Source organism: Bos indicus x Bos taurus, chromosome 14 (genome assembly GCF_003369695.1).
Source record: "Bos indicus x Bos taurus breed Angus x Brahman F1 hybrid chromosome 14, Bos_hybrid_MaternalHap_v2.0, whole genome shotgun sequence".
In the NCBI taxonomy this organism is placed as follows: domain Eukaryota; kingdom Metazoa; phylum Chordata; class Mammalia; order Artiodactyla; family Bovidae; genus Bos; species Bos indicus x Bos taurus.
This window is the reverse complement of record NC_040089.1, coordinates 4,556,076-4,582,385: the sequence shown is the minus strand read 5'-3', so window position 1 is coordinate 4,582,385 and position 26,310 is coordinate 4,556,076. Positions and strand designations below refer to the sequence as shown.

At 46.2% G+C, this 26,310-nt stretch overlaps 1 protein-coding gene across 3 annotated transcripts in view; it reads right to left on the bottom strand.

Annotated features, from left to right (window-relative positions):
• FAM135B (family with sequence similarity 135 member B) overlaps window positions 1-26,310 on the bottom strand; it is a 256,371-nt gene that overhangs the window by 12,589 nt on the left and 217,472 nt on the right. For all 3 annotated transcript variants that reach the window (XM_027560771.1, XM_027560773.1, XM_027560772.1), the window contains exons 8-13: window positions 23,403-23,556; window positions 20,933-20,982; window positions 10,678-10,833; window positions 9,555-9,628; window positions 5,754-5,908; window positions 1,521-3,537 (exon numbers count right to left, since the gene is read on the bottom strand). In XM_027560771.1, coding sequence (XP_027416572.1) covers window positions 1,521-3,537; window positions 5,754-5,908; window positions 9,555-9,628; window positions 10,678-10,833; window positions 20,933-20,982; window positions 23,403-23,556 — 2,606 coding nt within the window. The remainder of the gene's footprint in view (window positions 1-1,520; window positions 3,538-5,753; window positions 5,909-9,554; window positions 9,629-10,677; window positions 10,834-20,932; window positions 20,983-23,402; window positions 23,557-26,310) is intronic.

Sequence of the window (26,310 nt, the reverse complement as noted above, 5' to 3'; positions counted from 1 at the left end):
ATCCTGGTGGGCTACAGTCCATGGGGCGGCAAAGAGTTAGACACAACTGAGTGACCAAGCAGCAGCCACAACCACCTGTGGGCCGACTAGTAACCTCCCTGCATTGTTTCCTCATTTGTGAAAAATGAGGGGAATCACACCCTCGTTGAATTCAGAGTCGTCTTTGTTTTGTGTTTGAAGCAATATAATCAATGCAAAATGCTTAAAATAGTACTTGAAACAGATTAAATAGTGAAATAAAAAGATGAAATCTATTACCAGCCTTCTCATCATCACCATCATTGTCATCAACAGGATGTCTCATAGTTTCTCCTCCACTTGGGTGTCATCTCTAAAAAGCTTCTCCTGGCCACCATCCATTTCCATCCACATTTATTGCTCCACAGAAAAATTAGGTCCTCCTTTTTCTGGCTCAGCTGTGCACACATGAACCACCCCGTGTACTCAACTGCTCTCATCTGCTTCTGTCATCTCTCCACCTCCTTCTTAGACTGAGAGCCCAGAACACTAGCCAGTGCTGGACAGTTCTGCCATGTATTAATTAAACTGATGACATGGGCATAGGATAGGTATTTAATAGTCTTCATAAAACATGGGATCCAAAATTTGCCTGTCTGTGCCATTTCTTTCAGAGATATTATTAATGGGTAACTGTTCAACGCTTTTTTGAACAAGTGATTGAAATGGGATATTTTGGTTAAATGATTCAATACTAAATTTAATCAAATGCATAGTTTATAGGGGAAGGACTACTATGAATGCAAACCTAAGACAAGGATAAAGGGCTGGATTCTGGCATTTCAAAAGGAATATTAAACTTAATAATCACACAAGAGGTATTTAGGAAGAAAATCTGATGAATTAGTCCTATTCTCAAATGGCTCTTAGAGGAATTGTGCAAAGACAGAGGTCATTCATCATAAGAAAAACTGAAAAAACATTTACAGTTTATCTCTAAAGGATTTTGTTAATAATTCATGGTGCATTTATACAATGGAATATTATTTAAACACCAAAATGGTAATGCAAAATAGATTTATAAACATAGAAAGATGTTTCCAATATATGAAGCTGGAAAAAACTTGGAGTTGGTAAAAATTATCTTACTTTTGCAGATTAATAATATATACATTGGAAAAGGAAATGGCAACCCATTCCAATTTTCTTGCCTGGGAAATCCCATGGACAAAGGAGCTTGGATGGCTGTAGTCCATGGAGTCGCAAAGAGTTGGACACGACTTAGTGAGTAAAGAAAAACAACACAATATATACATAAAAATGCACACAGGAAAAAATATAGAAGAACTTACACATGGGCTATATTTGAGAGGTGAGGTTATTGATCATTTTTACTTCCTTTTACTATTCTACATTCCTGACTTGTACAATAGGAGCATCTTACTTTATTTAAATCAGAAAATACCTGATACGCAATCCTGAAACAGTATGCGTGAAACTGCAGAATATGTGGGAAAGTCTGAAAGATGATGCTGGGATAGGTTAGCCATCAGCAAACCTACCTGAACATCCTTTCGCTGACTTCCTCCTCCAGCTTTCTGGAATGGTTAGGAACGACTCCAAAGGAGCCCAAAGGTTGATGAGTGATGGGGAACGGGGTCTGTTTGGAAGAGAATCCAGCCCTGGCAGGGGTCTCCTTGGGCACAGAGGAGAAAGGGAGACAGGTGGCAGCGCAGGACACAGACAGGTTGACGACCTCGACAGCTTTCAGGCTGTCCAGGGAGGAGCTCTCTGCAGAGGTCACGTGGGACAGCAGGATGGTGGTGCCTGCCCTGGGCTCCTGGTTTCCCGTAACCTGGGAGGGAACGGACGGAGTCACAGTGGAGCCCGCGCCTGCTTCACGCTCATCCTCTGGGAAGGTGTCAGCTCCTCTGCTCGGTGCCGTATCCTCCGTGATGCCAAGGGAGCTGCTTTGCTCACCTTCAGAATCCACGTCGATGGTTTTGGCGGCTGGTGCACAGCTCACTTCAGGCACCCTGGGGTAGGTGAAACTCTCAACGTCCAACATGTCGCTGTCGAGAGGAGCTCCTGTCCCCACGTCGGAGTCTCCAGGCACGCCTTTCGGGGTCTCCACGAGTTCTCTGGGCAAAACTCTGTGCCCAGGTGATTCAAGTCCGAGGAGGCGTGGTACTTTTAAACCCAGACCTTTGGTTTCAACACCTGGAGGGTGGTCAGTCCTGCCATCCAGACAACAGGGGCCTTGGGGGTCAAACTGATGCTCTTGACCTTTGGGGATATCTATGTAACCAGGGCCCTGCAGGTTGTCAGCATCTGAGACTTCCTCCACAAGGCCATGGTCGACCCCGGCTTCCTGGATTGTGGGGCCATCGCTGGGTTGAAGGCAGCGTCCTGAGGGGTTGGTACTCTCGGTGGGCACAGCTGAAGTTTCAGAGGGACCTCCCCCATGCCGCGTGGAGTCCGCATCTTCAGCAGACTCCTCGGGGCTACTGATCTGGGGGGCGGACACTGACTTGGTCAGCTTCGTGAGTGCCAGTTCCCGCTCCTCCTCCTCGAAAGGCAAAGAGCTAATGGACGTGAGGGAGGCCTGGATCCCGCTCGGCAAGCTCGTGTTGCTCTCAGTGTGCCCCCCTTCCAGGGAGTTTCTGTGCAGGGCATGTCTTCGGACCAGCTGGTGCAAGAAGTCCCTGTCACTGGGTAGCTCCAGGGTTCTGCTGCGAGCCTCGGACCAGGCGACAGAGCTTGGCTCGCTCTCAATGCCTGAGTCGGAGATGATGGAAGCAGATCTCTTGATGACCCCAGAGAGGACACACACTTCCTCCTTCTCCTCTATGTGAGGGTCCTTTGCCAAACCCTTGATGTCCAAAGGGTCCCTCAAAGAAGAGTTCAGGGGCTCGCAGGGCTCCGAGGGGCTGACCTTCAGACTCAGCAGCACCATCTTGCTCCCTTGGCCCACCCCCTTTCCTAGACTGCTTAACTCATGCAGGGTGGTTTTCTCTGAAGAGACGGCACAGTGATGACTTCCACCGGCTACCCCTTTGCTTCGCTCAGTTCTGCCTAATTCGTGCTTGGCTCTGGAGCACCCACTCTCGTGCTGGGCACCAGTGGGCACTGTGGGTTCTGTTCTGAAGGGGTTCTTATTGCTAGATTTCACATCAATGTAGGTCAGCGCTGGGGCCTGGCCATCCTCTGGACCAGGGCTCCTCCTGGGCAGATCCTCATCTGCCAGCAGATGCCCCCCAACATCAGACCTTGGGCCAGTCTGATGGTCAACTTCAGGCACACCTGCCTTGCTCTGGAATTCACCAACTGTCAGATACACCTGAGATTCAGAGCACACATCCGTATGACTGGGTGTGGCGACATTCTTACTGGGCCCTGGACACCTAATAACCTCCTCATCAGAGTCTGTAGGGGATGATTTCATGGAGGCCAAGACTAGGTTTTCCCTCAGAGGTGATTTTCTATTTACAACAAGGTTCTCCTCTCTGTTGTTTAGGTTCATTATTGCTGGACTTCTTGCTGGAACATCAAAATTAGGGTAAATATTCAAATTACATCCTACAGAAAGAAAAAAAAAGAAAGAAAAATGTGTTATACTCTTCAAAATCTACATTCACAAATGATCCACTTGATTGTATAATAAAGAGTTTATCTGCACTCTATTCCTTGATCCTGAGAGATAACCTCTAAATTCTCGAAATTTCACAAGTAAGAAGGGCTTCCCTGGTGGCTCAGTGGTAAAGAATCCACCTGCCAATGCAGGAGATGCAGGTTTGATCCCTGTATCATGAATATCCCCTGGAGAAGGGCATGGCAACACACTCCAGTATTCTTGCCTGGGAAATCCCATGGACAGAGGAGCCTGACAGGATACAGTCCATGCGGCTGCAAAGAGTCGGACATGACTTAACGACTAAACGATAACAAAGGATGTCAGTTATTTGTGTTGGATTCTGATAGACAGCGGTGCTTATTTTAAATATCTTTTCCAACTGTTCAAATTTTCTGTAGTTCAACCATATAAATATAATGAAGATTAACATACATATAACATCCATTTCTGCTTTACTGACTATGCCAAAGCCTTTGACTGTGTGGATCACAATAAACTATGGAAAATTCTGGAAGAGATGGGAATTCCAGACCACCTGACCTGCCTCTTGAGAAACCTATATGCAGGTCAGGAAGCAACCGTTAGAACTGGACATGGAACAACAGACTGGTTCCAAATAGGAAAAGGAGTCTGTCAAGGCTGTATATTGTCAGCCTGCTTATTTAACTTATATGCAGAGTACATCATGAGAAATGCTGGGCTGGAAGAAGCACAAGCTGGAATCAAGATTGCCGTCAGAAATATCAATAACCTCAGATATGCAGATGACACCACCCTTATGGCAGAAAGTGAAGAGGAACTCAAAAGCCTCTTGATGAAAGTGAAAGAGGAGAGTGAAAAAGTTGGCTTAAAGCTCAACATTCAGAAAACGAAGAGATCATGGCATCTGGTCCCATCACTTCATGGGAAATAGATGGGGAAACAGTGGAAACAGTGTCAAATTTTATTTTTTGGGGCTTCAAAATCACTGCAGATGGTGACTGCAGCCATGAAATTAAAAGACGCTTCCTCCTTGGAAGGAAAGTTATGACCAACCTAGATAGCATATTGAAAAGCAGAAATGTTACTTTGCCAACAAAGGTCCATCTAGTCAAGGCTATGGTTTTTCCAGTGGTCATGTATGGATGTGAGAGTTGGACTATAAAGAAAGCTGAGCACTGATGAATTGATGCTTTTGAACTGTGGTGTTGGAGAAGACTCCTGAGAGTCCCTTGGACTGCAAGGAGATCCAACCAGTCCATTCTGGAGGAGATCAGCTCTGGGTGTTCTTTGGAAGGAATGATGCTAAAGCTGAAACTCCAGTACTTTGGCCACCTCATGCGAAGAGTTGACTCATTGGAAAAGACTCTGATCCTGGGAGGGATCAGGGGCAGGAGGAAAAGGGGATGACAGAGAATGAGATGGCTGGATGGCATTGCCGACTCAATGGACGTGAGTTTGAGTGAACTCCAGGAGTTGGTGATGGACAGGGAGGCCTGGCGTGCTGTGATTCATGGGGTCACAAAGAGGTGGACACGACTGAGCAACTGAACTGAACTGAACTGACTGAACCTGTATTAGATTATATATATACACATGTACATGTGTGTATGCACGTGTGCACACATACACACACAGACACAAGCCAATGTTTTGTACTTGTTGTGAGCAGCTGGGTTGGCTGCTCTCTCTGGAGCTTATACACATTCAAGCTGTCATGCACAGTGTAGACACTAGATGTCAGGGTACAACTAACTGAAAACCGAATAACGTGTTTTGTTTGAAACACTACACCGTTTTCAGAAGTCACCTGGACTTTTATGTTTTAATTGGTGGATAATTGCCTTACAATAGTGTGTTGGTTTCTGCCGTACATCAACACAAATCAGCCATAGGTATACACAACGTCCCCTCCTTCTTGAACCTCCCTCCCACATCCCGCCCCAGAAGTCCAGAAGCAGGTCTTTCCTATAAATGTCCTTGAGTTCCATGAGTTTGCCCATTCACTGAGGTGAAGTCACTTCCAATAACAAGCTTAATCTTAGTTCCTGCTTCTCCTCTGTGAACTGACAAAACACCTCACTGATTTGTTCCCATGGCTGTTGAGAGGTAAGCAGAGCAGCCGATGGGAACCCAGTGGTAATTCCAACTCTTGAGTTTTTCCAAAACTAAAAAGACACACCTGTGGCTGGGCAGTCCACATATCTGTCCTCGAAGATAACGGGCAGGGTGTTCCAGTCTCCATCAATGTCCAAGCACTCTGCGGGCAGCGGGGGCATGGTGGTGAGGTACTCCGAATTCCGGATATCCAGGGACAGCTGGCTGTGGGTCTGGATCCTGGGGAACATGGACCCGGTGAGCATCCAAGGGAGATTTAAAGGTTTTATTCTTGCTGCCCCTTCCCTCTCATCCCATGACAGCATTTAGAAGATGTACAGTAGACAGTAACAATTGCCATCTATCTATCCACACTTCCTTTCTTCCCAGCTACCTATCCAGCCCCCAAAGCCCTGGCTATAGGTCTTCATACTATCAACATTTTCACATTCATTCATTCAACAAACTGTCACTGAACACTTCCTTCCTATGTGAAAAGAACTGGCTGGCATTGGTCAAACAGGAAGAGAGGCGATAAAACACACCCTTGCTACTCACCAGTTCTACGTCACTTTTAAACACTTTTTAAATAGTGCAACCCATGGCAAGCAATGCCCTTCATTTTCCATGGCCACCCTGTACAATCACACACACTCCCAGAAACACTCATGCTGAAACAAAAGCTTCAGAAATACTTCTTCTTATTACTACCTATCTTATTTCATTTAAAAAGTGTTGTTCTAAAGCCATGAAGACAATTTCACAGTCCACTAAATGGCTGTAACCTATTACTTGAGAAACACTCTAGTCTGTGCTTGAACAAGACAGGTCTTGACGGCTGAGTTCACTTGTCCACCCTGATTTGGGAGGATGGTTCTGTCTCTGATGCAAACACTGTGACCTCCCTCCCCTCCATCTGACTCTAGATGAGAATGCCTGCGTGCATGCTTTGCTGCCAGCATCACAGAACCCACGTTCACTATCTCAATCTAAGGTTTAATTCTGTTCACAGCACTGAGGGCCTGTCCCCTGGTAATTTTCTCAATCTGAAATAAAATTTCCCTCTCAATTCTATAGTTCTTATTCTTTTATTTTTTACAATTTACTTTTAGTTTGTTCAGTTGCTTTACTGATAACAGCTTTACAAGGTTGTTTCTGCTGTACAACAATGTACAGTATGCTGCTGCTGCTGCTAAGTCGCTTCATACACATATATCCCCTGCCTCTTGAACCTCCCTCCCACCCCTTAACCCGACCCCTTTAGAATATAGTTCTTACTCTTAATGACCTAATTAAAAGTTCTGTTGCTGTTGTTCACTCACTAAGTCATGTCTGACTCGCTGTGACCCCATGGACTGCAGCACGCCAGGCTCCCCTGTCCTTCACTGTCTCCCAGAGTTTGCTCAAATTCATGTCCATTGAGTCAGTGATGATATCTAACCATTTCATCCTCTGTTGGCCCCTTCTCCTCCTGTCCTCAATCCTTCCCAGCATCAGGGTCTTTTCCAGTGAGTTGGCTCTCTGCATCAGGTGGCCAAAATATTGGAGCTTCAGCTTTAACATCTGTCCTTCTGATGAATATTCAGGGTTGATTTCCCTTAGGATTGACTGATTTGATGTCCCTGCTGTCCAAGGGACTCTCAAGAGTCTTCTAAGTTTACCTCCTCCTACACAGCATCATTGCTATCCTAGTGTATGCTCTTTATTATAGGTTAATATCTACTACTAATTGAATGGTAATCAATTTCTCTAATATCTGAAGTTGCACTATGGGACAAATGATATAATCACGTAGGTATCTGCAGGGCTCAGACCCTCACCTGCTTTAGACCTCTGCTCATATGTCTCCTCAGGGAGCCCATCTCTGATATATCTATGAAATAGCACCTTCTACAGCCTGTCACACTGATATATTTCTCCATAGCATTTACTGCATTTGGCATATCATATTTATTTATTTATGTTAAAATATGTTTCCGTTACTAAAATATGAGCTCCGTGAGAATGTGTCTGTTTGGTTCACTGCTGGATATCCTAATGCCCAAAATAGTGTCTGGCATACAGTCAACACCAAATAGGCTCTTGTTGAATGAAGGAATCTGCCTTTTACACCCAAGCACAAACTAAGAGAGGTTCAGTAACTAGTCAGATGTCACAAGTTGTATAAGTTCCAGGGTCAAAATGTCAAAACATGTGTATGAGATTTGAAATCCAAAGTCTTTCTACCATAGTCACTTGCCAGTTTTTTGAGACGTTAGTTATAATTATCATAGCACGAAGTCTGAATTCTTTATCCTGTGGGCCCATAAGTTCCCACAGAAGCTGGGTCCCACCCCACTTCTCCTACTTGTCACTCCAGTGTAGCTATGCTTGCTTACTGATGCTTTCAAACACCTTATGTTCCCATATAAGAAATCTTTACACCAGCTATCCCCTCTGACTCAACCGTCTTCTCTCATATCAGGACATGACTTATTATAACCCCAATTCAATTCAGTTGCTCAGCTGTGTCCAACTCTTTGTGACCCCATGGATTGCAGCACACCAGGCCTTCCTGTCCATCACCAACTCCCAGACCCGGAGTTCTAGTATAATCCCAGTCTCTGCTCAAATGCTACACCCTCAGAAAAGTGGTATTTTATCACTTTGGCCAAAACATTCCTAACCTGTAAGTAATGCTTTAGCCATATTATATTGACATACAGGTTGTTCTTCAGTTGCTCAGTTGTGTCTGAATCTTTGCCACCTCATGGATTGTAGCACACCAGGCTTTCCTGTCCTTCACCATCTCCCAGAGCTTGCTCAAACTCATGCCCATTGTGTCGGTGATGACATCCAACCATCTCATCCTCTGTTGTCCTCTCCTCCTGCCCCCAATCCCTCCCAGCATCAGGGTCTTTTCCAATGAGTTGGTTCTTCGCATCAGGTGGCCAAAGTATTGGAGCTTCAGCTTCAACATCCATCCTTCCAATGAATATGCAGGGTTGATTTTCTTTAGGATTGACTGGTTTGATCTCACTGCAGTCCAAGAGACTCACAAGAATCTTCTCCAACACAATAGTTTGAAAGCATCAATTCTTTGGCACTCAGACTTCTTTATGGTCTAACTCTCACATCCACACATGACTACATACAGGTTTTACAGGTGTAAAAAAGATGAAAGTGAAAAGATCTTCAGGTCTGTCCTAAGTGATAGACGAATTTCAGTGTTTTTCCTGCTGGATTTACTGGGGCATCTCAAAACATTATTCCATCCAAATTTATTTTGGAGACAAACATACTATTCAGAAACAGAAAGAAACCTATAAACTTGTGTAGCCAAGACCAAACATCTTGGAGGAAACAGGAAGCACTGACTCTGCCCACCAGGGAAATCTATAACAAGAGACAATGATCTCCTCTTCTGTCAACCCTCTGACTTTTCTGAGTATTTTTACATTTTTTCCCATCTATCCTCCTAATTAGGTAGTTCAGTATTAATTCTTATGCTCAATGCATTTCATAGCTGCTACAAAGTCTCAGGTGAATTCTGTGGGTTTTTTTTTTTTCCCTGACATTGCTTGTGGCCATACCACCTGCTCCTAATTCATTTTGCAAAGAGGACTCAGCACAGATGTCTTCAGGGACCTAGGAAGTCTTGAATCTGTCTATAGAACCATCATGATACTCAACAACAGCAAAAACTCTGGCTGTTGACCTTCTTTGCCACCTGCCAGCTCCAACCTCTGCAATCTGTCTGGCTCTTGCCTTCAGAGAAAATGCACCTGAATGTAAAGAGATGGGCAGACTCTCTCCTTCATAATCAGGGATGAAGGGAAGAGCTAACTTTGAACAAGAATGTCCTTGGTGCTCATGGTGTGATATGGACATGCCGTTGGTTACTTACAGGTTTTCCTGAAAAGTCAGGACTGCAAGTTTTTGGTGCTCCATATAAAAGAAGGCCTCAGAAAACCTTCGGACCTGAAGAATAAAACAGTATAAACAATGTGACTCACTGGGTGGGTTTGGCCTTCATTTTCTAAAAGGAAATTAAGGCTCAATGAGGGAAGTAACATATATTAATAAGAAGAGAGCTGAGCCCACAACCCAGAGGTTCTGAAACACCTTTCTACCCTCCACAGCTGCCCTCTCTCATTTCTAGTTCTTAACACAAACCTGATTTATGGACACAATTGAACACATGTGTGTTTTTTTTTTTTTTTTTTTTGAACACATGTTTATTGATCTGCTCTTGTTTTGCATTCTGTCATTTTTTTAAATTTAGGCCTTATTTCTTCTACTAGAATAAAAGACACTTGAAAACAGAGGCCATAAATAAATGCAGACGAATTAGAATTTGCAAAATCAGTCATGTAAGTGTGTCCGGAGACTCAGCTATTTGTCCTCTGGCTGGAAATGAGAAGACCAACATCTTTTATTACGCATGAGTCCCCACCCCCTGTGTACTTCCACCTGGTGGCAAAAAAAAAAAAAAAAAAGGCCTTAAGAACAATGGATGACATGTGAAGACACTTCCTCAAAATACTTTCAAAGCACTTCATCATATCCTTTAAGATCAGCTCACCATCACTTGGTAGCCAAGGCTGGTACTTAATGAACAGTAGAGCAAAAAACTTCCCTAGAGCAAATGGGCTTCCCTTGTGGCACAGTTGGTAAAGAATCTGCCTGCAATGCAGGAGAGACCCTTGTTTGATTCTTGAGTCAGGAAGATCCCCTGGAGTAGGGAAAGGCTACTCACACTCCAGTATTCTGGCCTGGGAGAATTCCATGGACTGTAGAGTCCATGGGGTCGCAAAGAGTCGGACACGACTGAGCAACTTTCAGAGCAAAGAACTGAGAACCAAAGGAAGGTCACAAAGTTTCTCTGCAAGCTCATGGTGGGTCAGGACTAGCACTTAGGTTGACAGCAGCCAATCCAGACGTTTATTCTGCCTGATGAACCAACTGTTGAAAAGCTTCCTGATATCTCTGCCATGTGACTACAGAACTTATACTGTTTGACCCCTTACCCGCAAGGTGTGATGCTCCTGGGTGAGATAAGTGGTCACTTGGGAGTGCAGCGTCACTGTGTCCAGGAACTGGGTCCACAGGGCCATCAGGTGGGAGGCCAGCCAGGCGAGATCCTTACTTATCTGCTCAGCTATCTTCTCTGGGTTATTCAACATCTGGGGAGGCAAAAGGGTGCAGTGAAGGACCTCCGCTCCATGCAGCCACTGCCATCTTCCTCTGAGGGCTTTGCTGGCTTCTCTGCTTGTGATGAATCCCTCTCTTTCTCCAGACTCTCCTCTATAGCCCATTATACTCTGAACTCAGTATCTGGCCATCATGATAGCTTCCAATTATTAATAGTTACTACTTGGTAAGTAAAACACAAAGCATCTTTTAAATATATACATGAACTACTTAATCTCTACAATGAACCTTTGTTAGAATTATTGTAGTCATCATTTTACATAAAAAATAAAATGAGAGAATTAAATACATCAGAATACCCAAAGTCACCCATAGCTGGGATTAAGCTGTAAGATCATCCCCCCGACAAAGCCAGGGCACCATGCTGCCTTTCCAGAGTAGGTGCTGGAAAACATCTCCTGAGAAATGATAAAGTCTTTATAACCTCACAGACAGCATCAAACTCACTAGGTGATTTCCACATGGCTGGGAATAGCAAGAAGAGATAAGAAAGCCTTCTTCAGTGATCAATGCAAAGAAATAGAGGAAAACAACAGAATGGAAAGACTAGGGATCTCTTCAAGAAAATCGGAGATACCAAAGGAACATTTCATGCAAAGATGGGCTCGATAAAGGACAGAAATGGTATGGACCTAACAGAAGCAGAAGATATTAAGAAGAGATGGCAAGAATACACAGAAGAACTGTAAAAAAAGATCTTCACGACCCAGATAATCACGATGATGTGATCACTGACCTAGAGCCAGACATCCTGGAATGTGAAGTCAAATGGGCCTTAGAAAGCATCACTACGAACAAAGCTAGTGGAGGTGATGGAATTCCAGTTGAGCTATTCCAAATCCTGAAAGGTGATGCTGAGAAAGTGCTGCACTCAATATGCCAGCAAATTTGGAAAACTCAGCAGTGGCCACAGGACTGGAAAAGGTCAGTTTTCATTCCAATCCCAAAGAAAGCAATGTCAAAGAATGCTCAAACTACCACACAATTGCATTCATCTCACATGCTAGTAAAGTAATGCTCAAAATTCTCCAAGCCAGGCTTCAGCAATATGTGAACCGTGAACTTCCTGATGTTCAAGCTGGTTTTAGAAAAGGCAGAGGAACCAGAGATCAAATTGCCAACATCCGTTGGATCATGGAAAAAGCAAGAGAGTTCCAGAAAAGCATCTATTTCTGCTTTATTGACTATGCCAAAGCCTTTGACTGTGTGGATCACAATAAAGTGTGGAAAATTCTGAAAGAGATGGGAATACCAGACCACCTGACCTGCCTCTTGAGAAATCTGTATGCAGGTCAGGAAGCAACAGTTAGAACTAGACATGGAACAACAGACTGGTTCCAAATAGGAAAAGGAGTTTGTCAAGGCTGTATATTGTCACCCTGTTTATTTAACTTCTATGCAGAGTACATCATGAGAAATGCTGGGCTGGAAGAAGCACAAGCTGGAATCAAGATTGCCAGGAGAAATTTCAATAACCTCAGATATGCAGATGACATGAGCCTTATGGCAGAAAGTGAAGAGGAACTAAAGAGCCTCTTGATGAAAGTGAAAGTGGAGAGTGAAAAAGTTGGCTTAAAGCTCAACATTCAGAAAATGAAGATTATGGCATCCGATCCCATCACTTCATGGGAAATAGATGGGGAAACAGTGGAAACAGTGTCAGACTTTATTTTTCTGGGCTCCAAAATCACTACAGATGGTGACTGCAGCCATGAAATTAAAAGACACTTACTCCTTGGAAGGAAAGTTATGACCAACCTAGATAGCATATTGAAAAGCAGAGACATTACTTTGCCAACAAAGGTTCGTCTAGTCAAGGCTATGGTTTTTCCTGTGGTCATGTATGGATGTGAGAGTTGGACTGTGAAGAAGGCTGAGCGCCGAAGAATTGATGCTTTTGAACTGTGGTGTTGGAGAAGACTCTTGAGAGTCCCTTGGACTGCAAGGAGATCCAACCAGTCCATTCTGAAGGAGATCAGCCCTGGGATTTCTTTGGAAGGAATGATGCTAAAGCTGAAACTCCAGTACTTTGGCCATCTTATGCGAAGAGTTGACTCATTGGAAAGGACTCTGATGCTGGGAGGGATTGGGGGCAGGAGAAGAAGGGGATGACAGAGGATGAGATGGCTGGATGTCATCACTGACTCGATGGATGTGAGTCTCAGTGAACTCTGGAAGTTGGTGATGGACAGGGAGGCCTGGCGTGCTGCAGTTCATGGGGTCTCAAAGAGTCGGACATGACTGAGTGACTGATCTGATCTGATCTGGTCTGGGCTCCACAGACCCAGCACCATCTTGCTGCCACGACTTCATACTTCCTAAGGAGAATCCAAGGCTGCCTTAACAAAAGCTTTAAGGACTCAGCCTAGAAAGGGCCTAGAGCTCTTGGAGGAACCTCGGGCTAGCTTCAGTTTAGAGCTAGGAGAGCCACCTGCTTGGGGGCGACTTTTATTCTGGAGAGGTAAGAAGAGAGATTACATCTCTGAGGACAGCCAGAGAACCAGTGGTCCAAGCCTAACACTGAGTCCTAGGCTTCATCATTTATCTACCAATAATTTAAAGTGCATCTCCCATGACCCAGGCTCATGCTTAGAATACATGGGGACACGAAGATGAATAAGAGAGTATCTCTGCCTACAGAGAGCCTCATCCAGTGCAGGAAGTAGGAAGGTGCGTTTACCATGAAGAGTATAGCCAATATTTTCAAATAACTTTAAATTTAGTATAATCTATAAAATATCAAGATTACGTTGTACACCTGAAACCCATGTAATATTATAATTCAACAATACTTCAATACAAATGTGTATAGTGTCCTTATCCTTAGGATATGGTTAAACATGAACTCAAGAACATTGAAAAAAAAAAAAAGAGTTTAGGGATCTATCTGCCCTGGAAGATGATGCAAAGATACATAACCATGGCCATTTCAAACTCATCTCTGAGCTCCTTCTTTGCCGTGTGCCTCAGTCTCTCATCTGCAAAATGAAGGTGCAAAGCAAATAACTGTTTATTGGACATAATGAGGTCCAAAGCCTAGCCTGAAACACTGCAAGTTCTCTTCACTCTTCTTGGACTAACAGCTGACACTAGCATAATGCACAGAGGGTGGAGCAAAGCATCTGAGAGCAAGAAAAACAGAGAAGAAGAAATCTGACACCCAATAAGCCTCTTTAATTTTGGGGTATTGAAGCTTTGTAATTAATGACTAGCTTCCAGATACAAAGCATCATTCAACTGTAGCGTCTCTAAGGTGCTTCTTCCAAGGGGAAAGATATGTCTTTGATGAAGACACGAGGTGCAAAACTCCAAAATGAAAGAATGACCCTTACTTTCTTCTCATGGAAGCCTTGCTTCCATCACTGATTCTGTTTGGGAGTCAGAGAGAAAACGGGATGTTCAGTCTTGATTCAGGCCCATAATCCATGGCCCAAAGTGTTAAGGGTCAGAAAAGGAAGGACTTGGAGGGTGGGGGACATGGTCAGCCACTGGAAAACCTCCAGGCTGGAGAGTAAAGCTTTTAGATGGACTACTGAAAGGTTGTTGTTGAATCACGCGAAGACACCAGGATTCTTGGCCCCCGGAGGAGAAGAATTCAATCCGGGGCCAGAGACAAGGCTTGATCGCTCAGAGCTTTTGTGTAATAAAGTTTTATTAAAGTATAAAGGAGATAGAGAAATCTTCTGACATAGGCATCAGAAGGAGGCAGAAAGAGTACCCACTTGCTAGTGTTAACAGTGAAGTTATATACTCTCCAATGAATCCAAAAAATGTCTAGAGGTTGTAAAGACCTCCCATAATTTACATTTTAAGATAACAGAATTAGCCAGAAGGTTTAATCCGGAGACTGTCCTCAGGCAGGATACATTATTGTTATATAATCCTAAGGAATGTAGAGAAGGAAAAAAAAGTTTGTCCTTTCTTCCTCCTTGAGAATTCCAGACCCCTCTCTCCTTCGGGGACCCCTAGACTCCCTATCAACCTGCCTAGGAACCGACTCTCTCACTACTAGTGGCTTATCTTTAAATTCTCCAACCTGTTTCCCTCACTAATGGACACCAAGCTCCTGTATCAGCACAAGACACTTCTTTGCCCTGATCATGTTCCCAGCTGTACCTCTGGCCTGGGGCTACCCATGGCTCCAGCCACATCAACCTGAACACACAGCTCTTTGCAAGCACCAGACCTTTGATCAGCTTGCACTTCTCCTTGGAAGGTCTCCTCGCATCTTCCAATCTCCTTTCCTCTTCTCTTCACCACTTTGGCCTTGTCTGTTCTCCACCAGGGAACTGTTTCCAGAACCAATGCAGTTTGCCTTGTTTCTTTCTTTTCGAATTAACTTTTGTTAGAACTGCTTTATGATGTTGTGTTACTTTCAACTGTATGGCAAAATGCATCAGCCATACATATAGACACATCAGTCTTCCTGCTTTCTGATGGTTCTTTTGAAACTTCTACTGTGTTTCAAGTGTAAGACTAGCCCTCCTCTCCTTGAAGTCTACTTGGCTTTGCACAGACCACTCTCAGGGCACCACTTGCCAGGTATTGCTCAGTGCCCGGCTTGGCCTGCATGCTGAGGTTTATCCTTTTCAATATTCTCAGTATCTTCTCCACAGCTGATGGATGATGAAAACTCAGCAGCTCTTTTCTGAGTAAAAGGGTGATTCTGCATCTATTGAGAGGCACCTGGGCCTCAGCAACTGAACTTCCCTCACTGGGCTTCTTATCCCAACACCCCAGCCCTCCCACCCTCCATTTCAGCAATATTGGCAAACACAGCATGAATTCTGAGCTCAGCCACCAGAGAGGTAAGGCAAAGCCATTCATTAAATGTGTCTTTGGGAGAATTATTTTTTCCCCTAGTTGATGACAGAAATGGCTCCAGATAAGATTAAGAAAGCCTCTAATTAAGCCACAAGAGGACTTTCCTACCCTCACGGAGGCCTGAGCCTGTTCAATTACTGATGATGGGTGTGGAAGGGTCTCTCTGGTGAGAAAAAGAGAAGCCCTTCCTGCTAACAAGGAGGCATCTTGGACCCAGTGACATTTCAGGGGGAGGTTGCCTACAAAATACATAGCTGCTCTACCTTGTGACTGCCCTCACGCTTTTCACTTGGGCCCAGACAAGCTCCTTTGCTCAATCGCGTCCCCACCCCTAACCCCCTTGTGGGGTTTACTGATGTCTGTTGTGAGCTTGGAGGATGCTGAGCTCTGGGGAGCCAAAGACACATACTTCTAGTCCTGGAAGAGGCACATGATAGCTATCTATCTCCATAGTTAAACCTACAAAGTGCTATGAAAGAAATGGATCCTGAGTACTGTAAAAAAGTCACGGAAGGCTTCCTGGAGGAGACGATGGTAGCATTGCGTCTTCAAGGTAAGCAGGGTCAGGTGGAGAAAGCCTGCTCTATTTCCCCTGAGTTAGCCGTGTTCTCTCGTCATGGGCCTCAGTCCTGGCTGCAAACTGAATCATCTGCTAAGTCGCTTCAGTCGTGTCTGATTCTTTGCAACCCTATGGACCACAGCCTGCAGGGCTCCTCTGTCCATGGGATTCTCCAGGCAAGAATACTGGAGTTGGTTGCCATGTCCTCCTCCAAGGGATCTTCCCAACCCAAGTATCGAACCCACATCTCCTAAGTCTCTTGCACTGGCAGGCAGGTTCTTTACCACCAGCACCACCTGAAGCCCCAACTGAATCACAGGGTTTGGGCTTATCTCTGAAGGTAGGACCCAAACATCAGGAATTTTCAACTACTGTCCGGTAGACACTGTGTGATCTGACCCTGTCTGCTGTACTGAAGCACATGGCTGAGTTTCACTAGAACCTTTCCATCGGTTACAGAGAGCACAACCTGTCCTTTCTTAAAGCACACTGCACAGCAGGGACCCTGACCAGCTGCTCCAACTCACCTTTCCAGCCCAGCCTCCCACAGCCGGCTTCAAATGTACTCCCTGAAGCCATCCCGGGTCCCAACCACATCATGGCACTCCATCAGGTCCAGTCTTGCACTGGTTTTGCATGGTGGTCCCTTCCTGCCTCTCTCCTGACCTCACTGAGAGCCGCCTGTGCTCCTACAGCCCTGCCCCCATCTTATGCTCCCGGTCCAGCAGTAACAGCTCCTGCCTCATGTGGGCTGTGAGTCCTGGGAAGCTCTCTGCCATCTTCATGCTTGTATTCCCAACAGAGTAGCCGGCACATAGTAGGTGCTTAAGAAATGTGAGTAAGATTCACATAGAGTAAAAGTGCAGGGACGCCCCTGGCAGTCCAGCGGTTAAGAACCCACAGATCCATTGCAGGGGTAACAGGTTTGATCCATGGTTGGGGAACTAAGATCCTACATGCTGCGTGGCACAGTCAAAAAATAAAAATAAATTTTTTTTAAAAAGTGCAGGTGAATTGCTCCTTGACTGTAGAGCTCTAAGTTTTCAAATTGTCTTAAATCGCCCGAAACAGTTTCCACTTCAGAGTCCACCCTTGAGACGGATGCTTTTGTGACCATGTGCTGGGTTGACCACTTGGTGGTGATGCCCTGCCTCTAAACACCCTATGGGCAGTGATGTGCCTTTTCGGAAGGTTCTGGGGAGGCAGCTCTGTTTCTTTCACTCCCGGCAGCAGGCCAGCCCTTCAGGAAACCACAGAGCAGCCCAGTGCACACCCCAACTCTCCCTTTCTCTCCCTGACACCCAGCTGCCTCCCTCCCTGCAGCTAATCCGGTTACTCTGAACCAGATTAAAGTCTGCGGCAACACCGTCACTCAAAACCAGGGGCCATTTCCCTGCAGTTTGTGGGCTCCGTGCCAAAGCAGGCAGGCAACCCACTGGCTTTTCGTGAAATATGTCTAGCAGCCTGAGTTGTTGCCTGAACCAGTGCGGGGACCAGATGCATCAATACTGCAGTGGCTCCCAGGTGGCCTTGGGTTCAGGCCCTAAGCCCACCCCTTAGTGGTGCAGGAACCAGCATGTTCCTCTGTGCAAAATGAATGGGGACACACCTGTGTCCCCCCGACCCCAGGCACGCATGGGGCTGCTGTGGGGGAAGCACCTGGGGCATGTGTGCATTTCAGGCGCACAGTGTGATGACGTATCCACAGACTGTGACCCCGGCACAGGCCGGGACCTGGGACCTGGGACCTATGCAGCAGTGCTGCAGTGCCTGCATCTGGACACCCCTCTCCTCCAGCGACAAATACAAAGAAACTGCGCGAGACTACACGTGACTGGGTGCACGGGACTACACGTGACTGGGTGCACGGGACTACACGTGACTGGGGGCACGGGACTACACGTGACTGGGGGCACGGGACTACACGTGACTGGGGGCACGGGACTACACGTGACTGGGGGCACGGGACTACACGTGACTGGGTGCACGGGACTACACGTGACTGGGTGCACGGGACTACACGTGACTGGGTGCACGAGACTACACGTGACTGGGTGCACGGGCACTTGAAGCAAATTCTGGGCAAAAGATACAAACAGACCAAAACCCAACTGCCAGTTGTGAAGAGCCTGGAGCAAAAGCATGCCCCCTGCACAAGACGCCTCCTAAGGGGTGGACACAACACCTAAGCCCTGCCGCTGGCCCTGGTCACACCCCACCCTCGCCCCATATAAAGAACCAGCTTGCCCCCACCTTGGGGAGTGAGCAAGCAAGGAAACTTGTTACTTGTTCTCACTCCCTCCTACTGCAGCGGGGACCCCAGTAAAGCCTTGCCTGAATTCCCTGTCTGGCCCCTGATCAATTTCTATTGATAAAGAAGACCAAGAACCCTAGTTGGTAACAACATGACTGCCACAATAAAGTTATTTAATACACCTATCACCTCATAGAGCTAAAATAGTTTTTCTTGTGATGAGCACTTCTAAGATCTACTCTCCTGGTAAATTTGAATGTGTAATACAAAAGTGTTAGTTATAATCACCATACTGTATATTACAGCCCCAGAAGTTACTTATAGTGGAAGGTTTATACCTTTTGACCACCTTCACTTGCTTCCCTCACCTCCACACACCCCTGCCCCTGGCAACCACCAATGTGGTCTCTTTTCCTATGAGCCTTTTTTTTTTAAGATTCCACATAGAAATGAGATAATATAGCATTTGTATTTTTCTAAATGACTTATTTCACTCAGCATCATGCCATCAAGTTTCATCCATGTTGTCACAAATATAACGATTTCCTTCTTTTATGGCTGTATAATATTCCACTGCACTTAGACACGGTACATCTTCTTTATGCATTCAGGTTGACACTCAGGGTATTCCCATGTCTTGGGAACATAATGTTACAATGAACATGGGGGTGCAGATATCTCTTCGTGATTTCATTTCCTTTGAATAAATACCCAGAAATTGGAATTGCTATGGACGGAGAAGCCTGGTAGGCTGCAGTCCATGGGGTCGATAAGAGTCAGACAGGACTGAGCGACTTCACTTTCACTTTTCTCTTTCATGCATTGGAGAAGGAAATGGCAACCCACTCCAGTGTTCTTGCCTGGAGGATCCCAGGGATGGGGGAGCCTGGTGGACTGCCGTCTATGGGGTCGCACAGAGTCGGACACGACTGAAGCGACTTAGCAGCAGCATGGTAGTTCTAGTTTTAATTTTTTTGAGGGACCTCCATACTGTTTTCCATAGTGTCTGCATCAATTTATATTCCCACCAACAGGGCACAAGGGTCCTCTTTTCTCCATATACTTGCTGGCACATTTTTCTTGTCTTTTTGATGAGAGCTACTCTAACAGGTGGGCTTTCCTGGTGGCTCGGATGGTAAAGAATCTGCCGGCAATGTGACAGACCTGGGTTCAGTCCCTGGGTGGCTAAGATGCCCTTTGGAGGAGGGCATGGCAACTTACTCCAATATTCTTGCCTGGAGAATCCCCATGGACAGAGGTGCCTGGAGGGCTACAGTCTATAGGGTCGCAAAGAGCCAGACACATCTGAGTGACTAAGCACAGCACAGCACATTCTAACAGGTGTGAGGTGATACCTTATTGCAGTTTTATTAATATCTGGAGAGCTTTTAATTAAACATGCAAACCCATGAGCTCCACTCTACTCCCATTTCCTCTGTTTCAACCAGTTTAGCTGGGACCCAGGTCAAGATGTTTCTTTAAAGTCCAAGTGTATTTCTACTGAAAGGCCAGGGATAAGAAACACTGGTTTAAAAGGCAGAAATGCTAGTTTTCAATGAGACCATCTCAAGTCCTGCCCAGACATGGGTTAGCCATGTCACCAACCCTGAAGTGCATGCTGCCTTCCACCTCGTGTGCCTCGCATGACATGAGGATAACCGTGCTCACCCAGACCTGCCAACACCATGGGATGCGACAGTGCTCCAGAGACTGTAAACAACTGCTTGTATCAGCCGAGTACTTATTAAGCACAGACTCTTAGTACACGCTTGATGAACATCCGGCAAATACACATCACTGTTTCAATACCATCATCATCATTGAAGCTAGCCTCGTGATACGTGTGAGCCGTCTGAGCTGAGCCGCAAGATTTCTGTCACCCTCCATGAGAAGCACATAACCCAAAGTCCACAAATGTTTGTTAGGTGGATGGATAATGGACAATAAAAAGTGTGAGTGCTGGGTTGCTTCAGTCATGTCTGACTCTGCGACCCTCTGGACCATAGCCCGCCAGGCTCCTCTGTCCATGGGATTCTCCAGGCAAGAATACTGGAGTGGGTTGCCATGCCTTCCTCCAGGGGATCTTCCTGTCCCAGAGATGAAACTCACGTCTCCTGTGGCTCCTGCATTGCAGGTGAATTCTTTACCACTGAGCCACTGGGGAAGCCCAATAAATAGTGTAAATGTCAGGGAAACCAAGACCTGTTAACCTGTTTGGTATTTTTCAAAATATCTAGCACGTGGCCAGGCACACAATAGATGTCTAAGAGACCCAGAGATTTAGGGCAGTGGGATGTGAGAGTGTTTCTTCAGTTGAAGATGTAACAGGAGGTTACCAGTCTTGTCTCTTCATCTCTGATCTCTACACCAAGCAAGCAATGCTGCCCCATATAACTACTGCTGTTCAGAACCAAGGAGTTGGCTCCCTGATTACCTGCAGCTCTGAGCACAGCTGAGAGAGTGTTTCTTCAACAGCAAGTGACTCTAGAAAGAAAAAAGAAAAAAAAAAAAAACATAATGAAACACATAATGAACTGTGGAATTGCTAATGGAAGGTAGGAAGCACAGATTTCAAGTTGGCATTGACGTCACAGAAAAAAAAAAAAAAAGGCTCTGTGGATTCCTGTCATCTCTTATGTCTAAAAGATCCTGTTTATAAAAAGCATGATTTGAAGCCATGTGATGTCACCCTGGGTTAGAGTCAACATGTTCCATGTGATGCATTTCTGAGAAACAGAAGATCCCCAAGTTCACTTTGTGTGGTCCAAAGCAATCCCACATTCTGCTGTGCTTTTGTGGTATGTGTGCACGGGTGCACGCGTACACACACACACACACACGCGCACACACACACACACACACACAACTGGATCCTGACATCTGGGACCTAGATCTAGATCTCCTTCACACAGGTGGCTGTTTAGAAGTCCAGGAACGTGGGATGGCAGAGCCTAGGCTCCTGCTCAGCACCACCACCTCATCGCGACCTTCCACGCAGGCAGTAGAGGAGCCTGTAACCTTGACATCTTCTCAGTTGGAACTGGGTGGACTCTGGCCATTTGCAGCTTCACAGTTTTGCCTGTGTTTGAACTCTCCCTAGTTCCATGTGGCTGTGGTAAGACCTTGCGGGTGGCTGCTGCATGAGTTTTACTTAAAGCATCGTTGAAAAGGTGAGTGCGAGGAAACCTTCAGCTCCGACGGTCCTCACGGGTGGCACACACCTGCCTACCTGGCAGCTGCCCTCAGCCCCACACGAGGCGGAACAGGCTTTGGTCAGTGTCCGTGGCTGTGCACTCGGGGTCTGGCACAATGCCTGGTACAGTAAACATTCAATAAAAATATGGTGAGTGAGTGAATGAACAAATACATTCAGTTCTTTTTTTGGTTTAAAAAAAAAAGTTGAAGCAAGAAGCCAACTACAAGGACACTGGCTTCACTTTCTGTTTGAGCTAAACTGGCTCTGAGCTGTGCGGGTCTCCTTTGAGTGCATCTGACCTGAAAAATTTCAACTCCAAGATCATGTGCTTCAAAGAGGGCATCAGAGGGACTTCCTTGGCAGTCCGGCGGTTAAGAAGACTCTGTGCTCCCAGTGCAGGGAAGATGGGTTCAATCCCTGGTCAAGGAACAAAGATTCCTTATCCCACACGGTGTTGCCAAATACAATTTTTTTCAAAAGAGGGCCTTAGAGCTGACAAAACCCAGGTGGTAAGAGGGCGCCAGAGGTCAAGGCAACAACAATGTTGCAACTACTTCTTCATTCTGCACGCCAAGCACTCGGTGTGAGGCATCTGGGCTCAGATCCGGCTTCTGCCCTTAAAGACCCCCAGTCTAGTGGGGATGAGAAATATGCAAATACAGGATTGTTGTGTGGCGTGTTCAGTGTAATAACAGACACACGCAAGGCCATTGATCCCACCAAATCTACAACTCGCTCCAAAGGTGAGATCTCAGGGCTCAGGGAGAGACGCTGAGGTTCCCCACAGCAGGGCTGTTATTAACCGTGAATAGCAGGCTGAGTTGGAGAAGGAAATGGCAACCCACTCCATTGTTCTTGCCTGGAGAATCCCATGGGCAGAGAAGCCTGGCAGGCCATGGTCCATGGAGTCACAGAGAGTCAGACACGACTGAAGCAACTAAGCACACACCAGGTTGAGGGCCTGGCTTCTGTTCCAAGGACAAAGGGCCTCTTTAGGGGACTTTGAGCAGAACAATAACCCACTGCCTACTGTGAATGAGTGTGACCTGATATAAAAGCCTGCCCCAAGCACAGCATCTCTGTGCTCCTGCCCCATCCTGCCACACGTGGCTGTGTGACCCTGAGTGGTCATTTCACCTCTCTGAGCTGCAGTCCCACCATCCATCAGTCAAGAGGGAAGGCGCCCAATGATCATGATGTCTGGTGATGTACAAGAAGCAAGTCATCCCTGGAAAGCCAAAGATGATGACTACCGAGAGCTTTCTCTAATAACCCATTAAACACATACATTTAGGTATTTCTTGGACTGTTTTACACTCTTATAAGTTGCAATCCCGTAGCTACAGCCTCATTAAGAAAAAGGCTGCAAACAGGCATTTTCCCTTAGAAAGCAACTCCACATTATGTACGCAGGGTAGATGTTTAATACATGTTTAATAAATTTAATAACTTGGTGGATGAATGAATGAATGAGTAAATGAACATGATGACTAGAGGCACATGTGCCTTTTCTTCCTGCATTGGCATGCCCACGATGTCCTCCTGCTAGAATGATGTAAAATGCCCAAACACCAAAACAAAAACCAAACCAAACCTACCCGAAACAGTGCTTGCTACTGTGACATTTATAAGAGCGTGCTGACGCCTGAGGGCAGAGGGTCAGCTGCTGGGCTGAGTCCCCCCCCATTCCTAGTTCCCAGCCCCTTACCCAGCTCCATGCGCGGCAGCTCAGGGATGTCCCTCAGGATGGTCAGGAAGTAGGCACGCAGTCCCCGGTAGGCGTGCAAGAGCAGGAAGCACAGCTCCCGGTGCCACTTGTAAGCGTGCTGCATGCAGTTCTCAGACGGCACGTAGAAGCTCCCCTGTGGGGGGAAACAGAAGCAGAAGCTGAGGACCATCCCTGGAGCCTGGTCCTGAAAAAACTGGGGAAGACGGTCAAGACTCCAGCAAAAGAGTTGGAATCTCCTCCCTCCCCTTCTGCATGGGAAACCCACTGAAATTGGCCAAGCCTCTGTCTTATAATTTTCAAATTAAAACAATAACGATAGTAATAACAACATTAGATGATGATGATGACCATGATGAGGGCACGGACCTCACAGGTTTGGGGCAAGTGAATGTCGCCCCCTCTTCTAAGACTCTTTCTTGCCACTGTAAGAAGAAGTCATGTGACCGACAGAGGGGGCTCCTTCTCACAGGGAGGTAAGGCATTTAGAAAGACCTCTGTATTGGTGGATGAAGAGCACAGTGCTGAGAAGGAGAAAAACGCTTTGCTGTAAAATAGGAGGAAGTCGGTGAGTTTCAGCTCTCAGTGTTGAAAGTGTCAGAGGCTGTGGGTGTGACCATGGAGTCTGAGAATGCTCCATACTGTGTTTGTAGGTGTAAGACACATTACACCCATAATTACACATTGCAAGTCATTTATCTTGCAGGAAAAGATGCCTGAGTCCACAAGTTACTTGTAGGCCGAGACATGATGGAGGAGGACCAGGACAGTTCTGAATTTCTTGCAACCCCGCCAGAGAAGGATGACTTCAGGTGAATTTCAGGAAGGACTTAAAAATGAGAGAAAGGATTCTCAGAGATGGGTTTGGACGGAAAAAAGAGAGGTACTGAGTACTGTGGGCTTCCCAGCTGGTGCCAGTGGTAAAGAATCCACGTGCCAATGTGAGATACGTGGGACATGGGTTTGATCCCTGGGTCAGGAAGATCCCCTGGAGGAGGAAATGCAACCTACTCCAGCATTCTTGCCTGGAGAGTCCCATGGACAGAGGAGCCTGGCAGGCTATAGTCCATGGGGTCACGAAGAGTTGGACGCGACTTAGCACACACCAATTGGAGAATTCCACAGTGTAGGAATCTATGGCCCGTGTGGCTATGAGGGGAGCAAGTAAATGTCTCTTCACCATCTCGTGCTTCCTAGCCTGCCCTGCTGGGTGAAACTCCAGGTAAAACGTTGTCAGACTACGTCCTCTTGGCTCCTGTGAGTTGACTTGCATGCTGTCTGTGAGGCAGCCTCCTGCCCTCTTTGTCTCCTTCTCCCTTGCCTCCTTCTAAGAGGGCTGAGTCGGTGAAGTGGGGGCAGGACAGGTCTGATAGGGGTCAGCAGCCATCTGAAACTTCCTCTACTCCCAATGGTGTCACGAAGGTGGGTGCACTTGTTTGCACTCTCATCACTACATCATGTTTGCTGAGTCATGGAATGCTTAGGAAACCTGGATGGAAGTCTCAGTCAGGTCTGCCGTCACCTCTCTCTGAGTCAGTTTTAGGTTAATTCCTTGTTTTTTCAGTCACCAAGTTGTGTCTGACTCTTTTCAATCCCATGAACTACAGCATGCCAGGCTTCCCAGTCCTTCACTATCTCCCGGGATTTGCTCATATTCATGTCCACTGAGTCAGTGATGCCATCCAACCATCTCATCCTGTCACCTCCGTTTCTTGCCCTCAATCTTGTCCAGCATCAGGGTCTTTTCCAATGTGTTGGCTCTTCACACCAGGTGGCCAAAGTATTGGCATTTCAGCCTCAGTCCTTCCAGTGAAAATTCAGGGTTGGTTTCCTTTAGAATTGACTGGTTTGATCTCCTTGCAGTCCAAGGGATTCTTGAGAGTCTTCTCCAGTGCCACAATTCAAAAGCTTTCGAATTGCTTTTTGAATTCCCTGGTAAGAGACTGCAGGACAGACATTAGCCAGCAGGAAGATCGTGGCCTGTGCTCTGGAGAGCAATGTCCATGGGAAGGGGGTGGGGCAGAGGGAGAAGCCCGCTGCACAGAGACCTCAGTCAATCCCAGGGGAAGCTCTGGACCTGCAGACTCTCTGGCCAGGCCTTTGTACTCATGCATTGACTGTTACTGGTCACCCAGGGAGGAGGTGTGACCTTGGTCAGCAGCTCTCTCAGACAGAGCAGCCTCCAGAGAGGGACTTGGCCACCCACTGTTGGCCACCATTGTCCTTGGCAGAGCAGGAGGGAGTGATTCAGGTCTAAAGGTGGAAACTGGGCATCACAGAATTCCCTGTGGAAAGTCCCAGCAGCGTCCTTCACTCCCCAGCACCTCAAATTAACCCTGGCTTTGCCTAACGAGGTCCCTACTGATTTGGACTGAACAAAGACATTCAACAAGCTTTGGCATTGAAAGGTTTCTCCATTTCATCAAGCAGAAAACCCAGGCAGGACACCTGTAGTCACCAGTGGCCCAGGGTAATCTGTATATTCCTACTTCTCATCTTTCCTATTATATTAAGATCAGAAGCAGTACAGCTGTGGGAAGACAAGCAAAGTTTGTGCATAGCAGGGAGCGTGTGTGCTGCACTCTCCAGGTCTACAGAGCAAGAAATAATTCACTGTTCATGAACCATCTAGATGTTCCCATCACACTGTATCTCACTGGATCCTTAACAAGCACCTTATAAGGCAGATATTCTCACTTTGATTTTCAAAATATAATACAGATATGGTAAAAAAAAAAAAAAATCTCAGTATTACCAAAGGAAGCACGATATACAGTTCCCTTTCCCCAGAGTGAATAATTTTCTTGTACGTCCTTCTATGAAGCTTCCATATGCATACATATTGATGTATATTTATGTGCACTTACATGCATGTATGTTCTAAAACAGA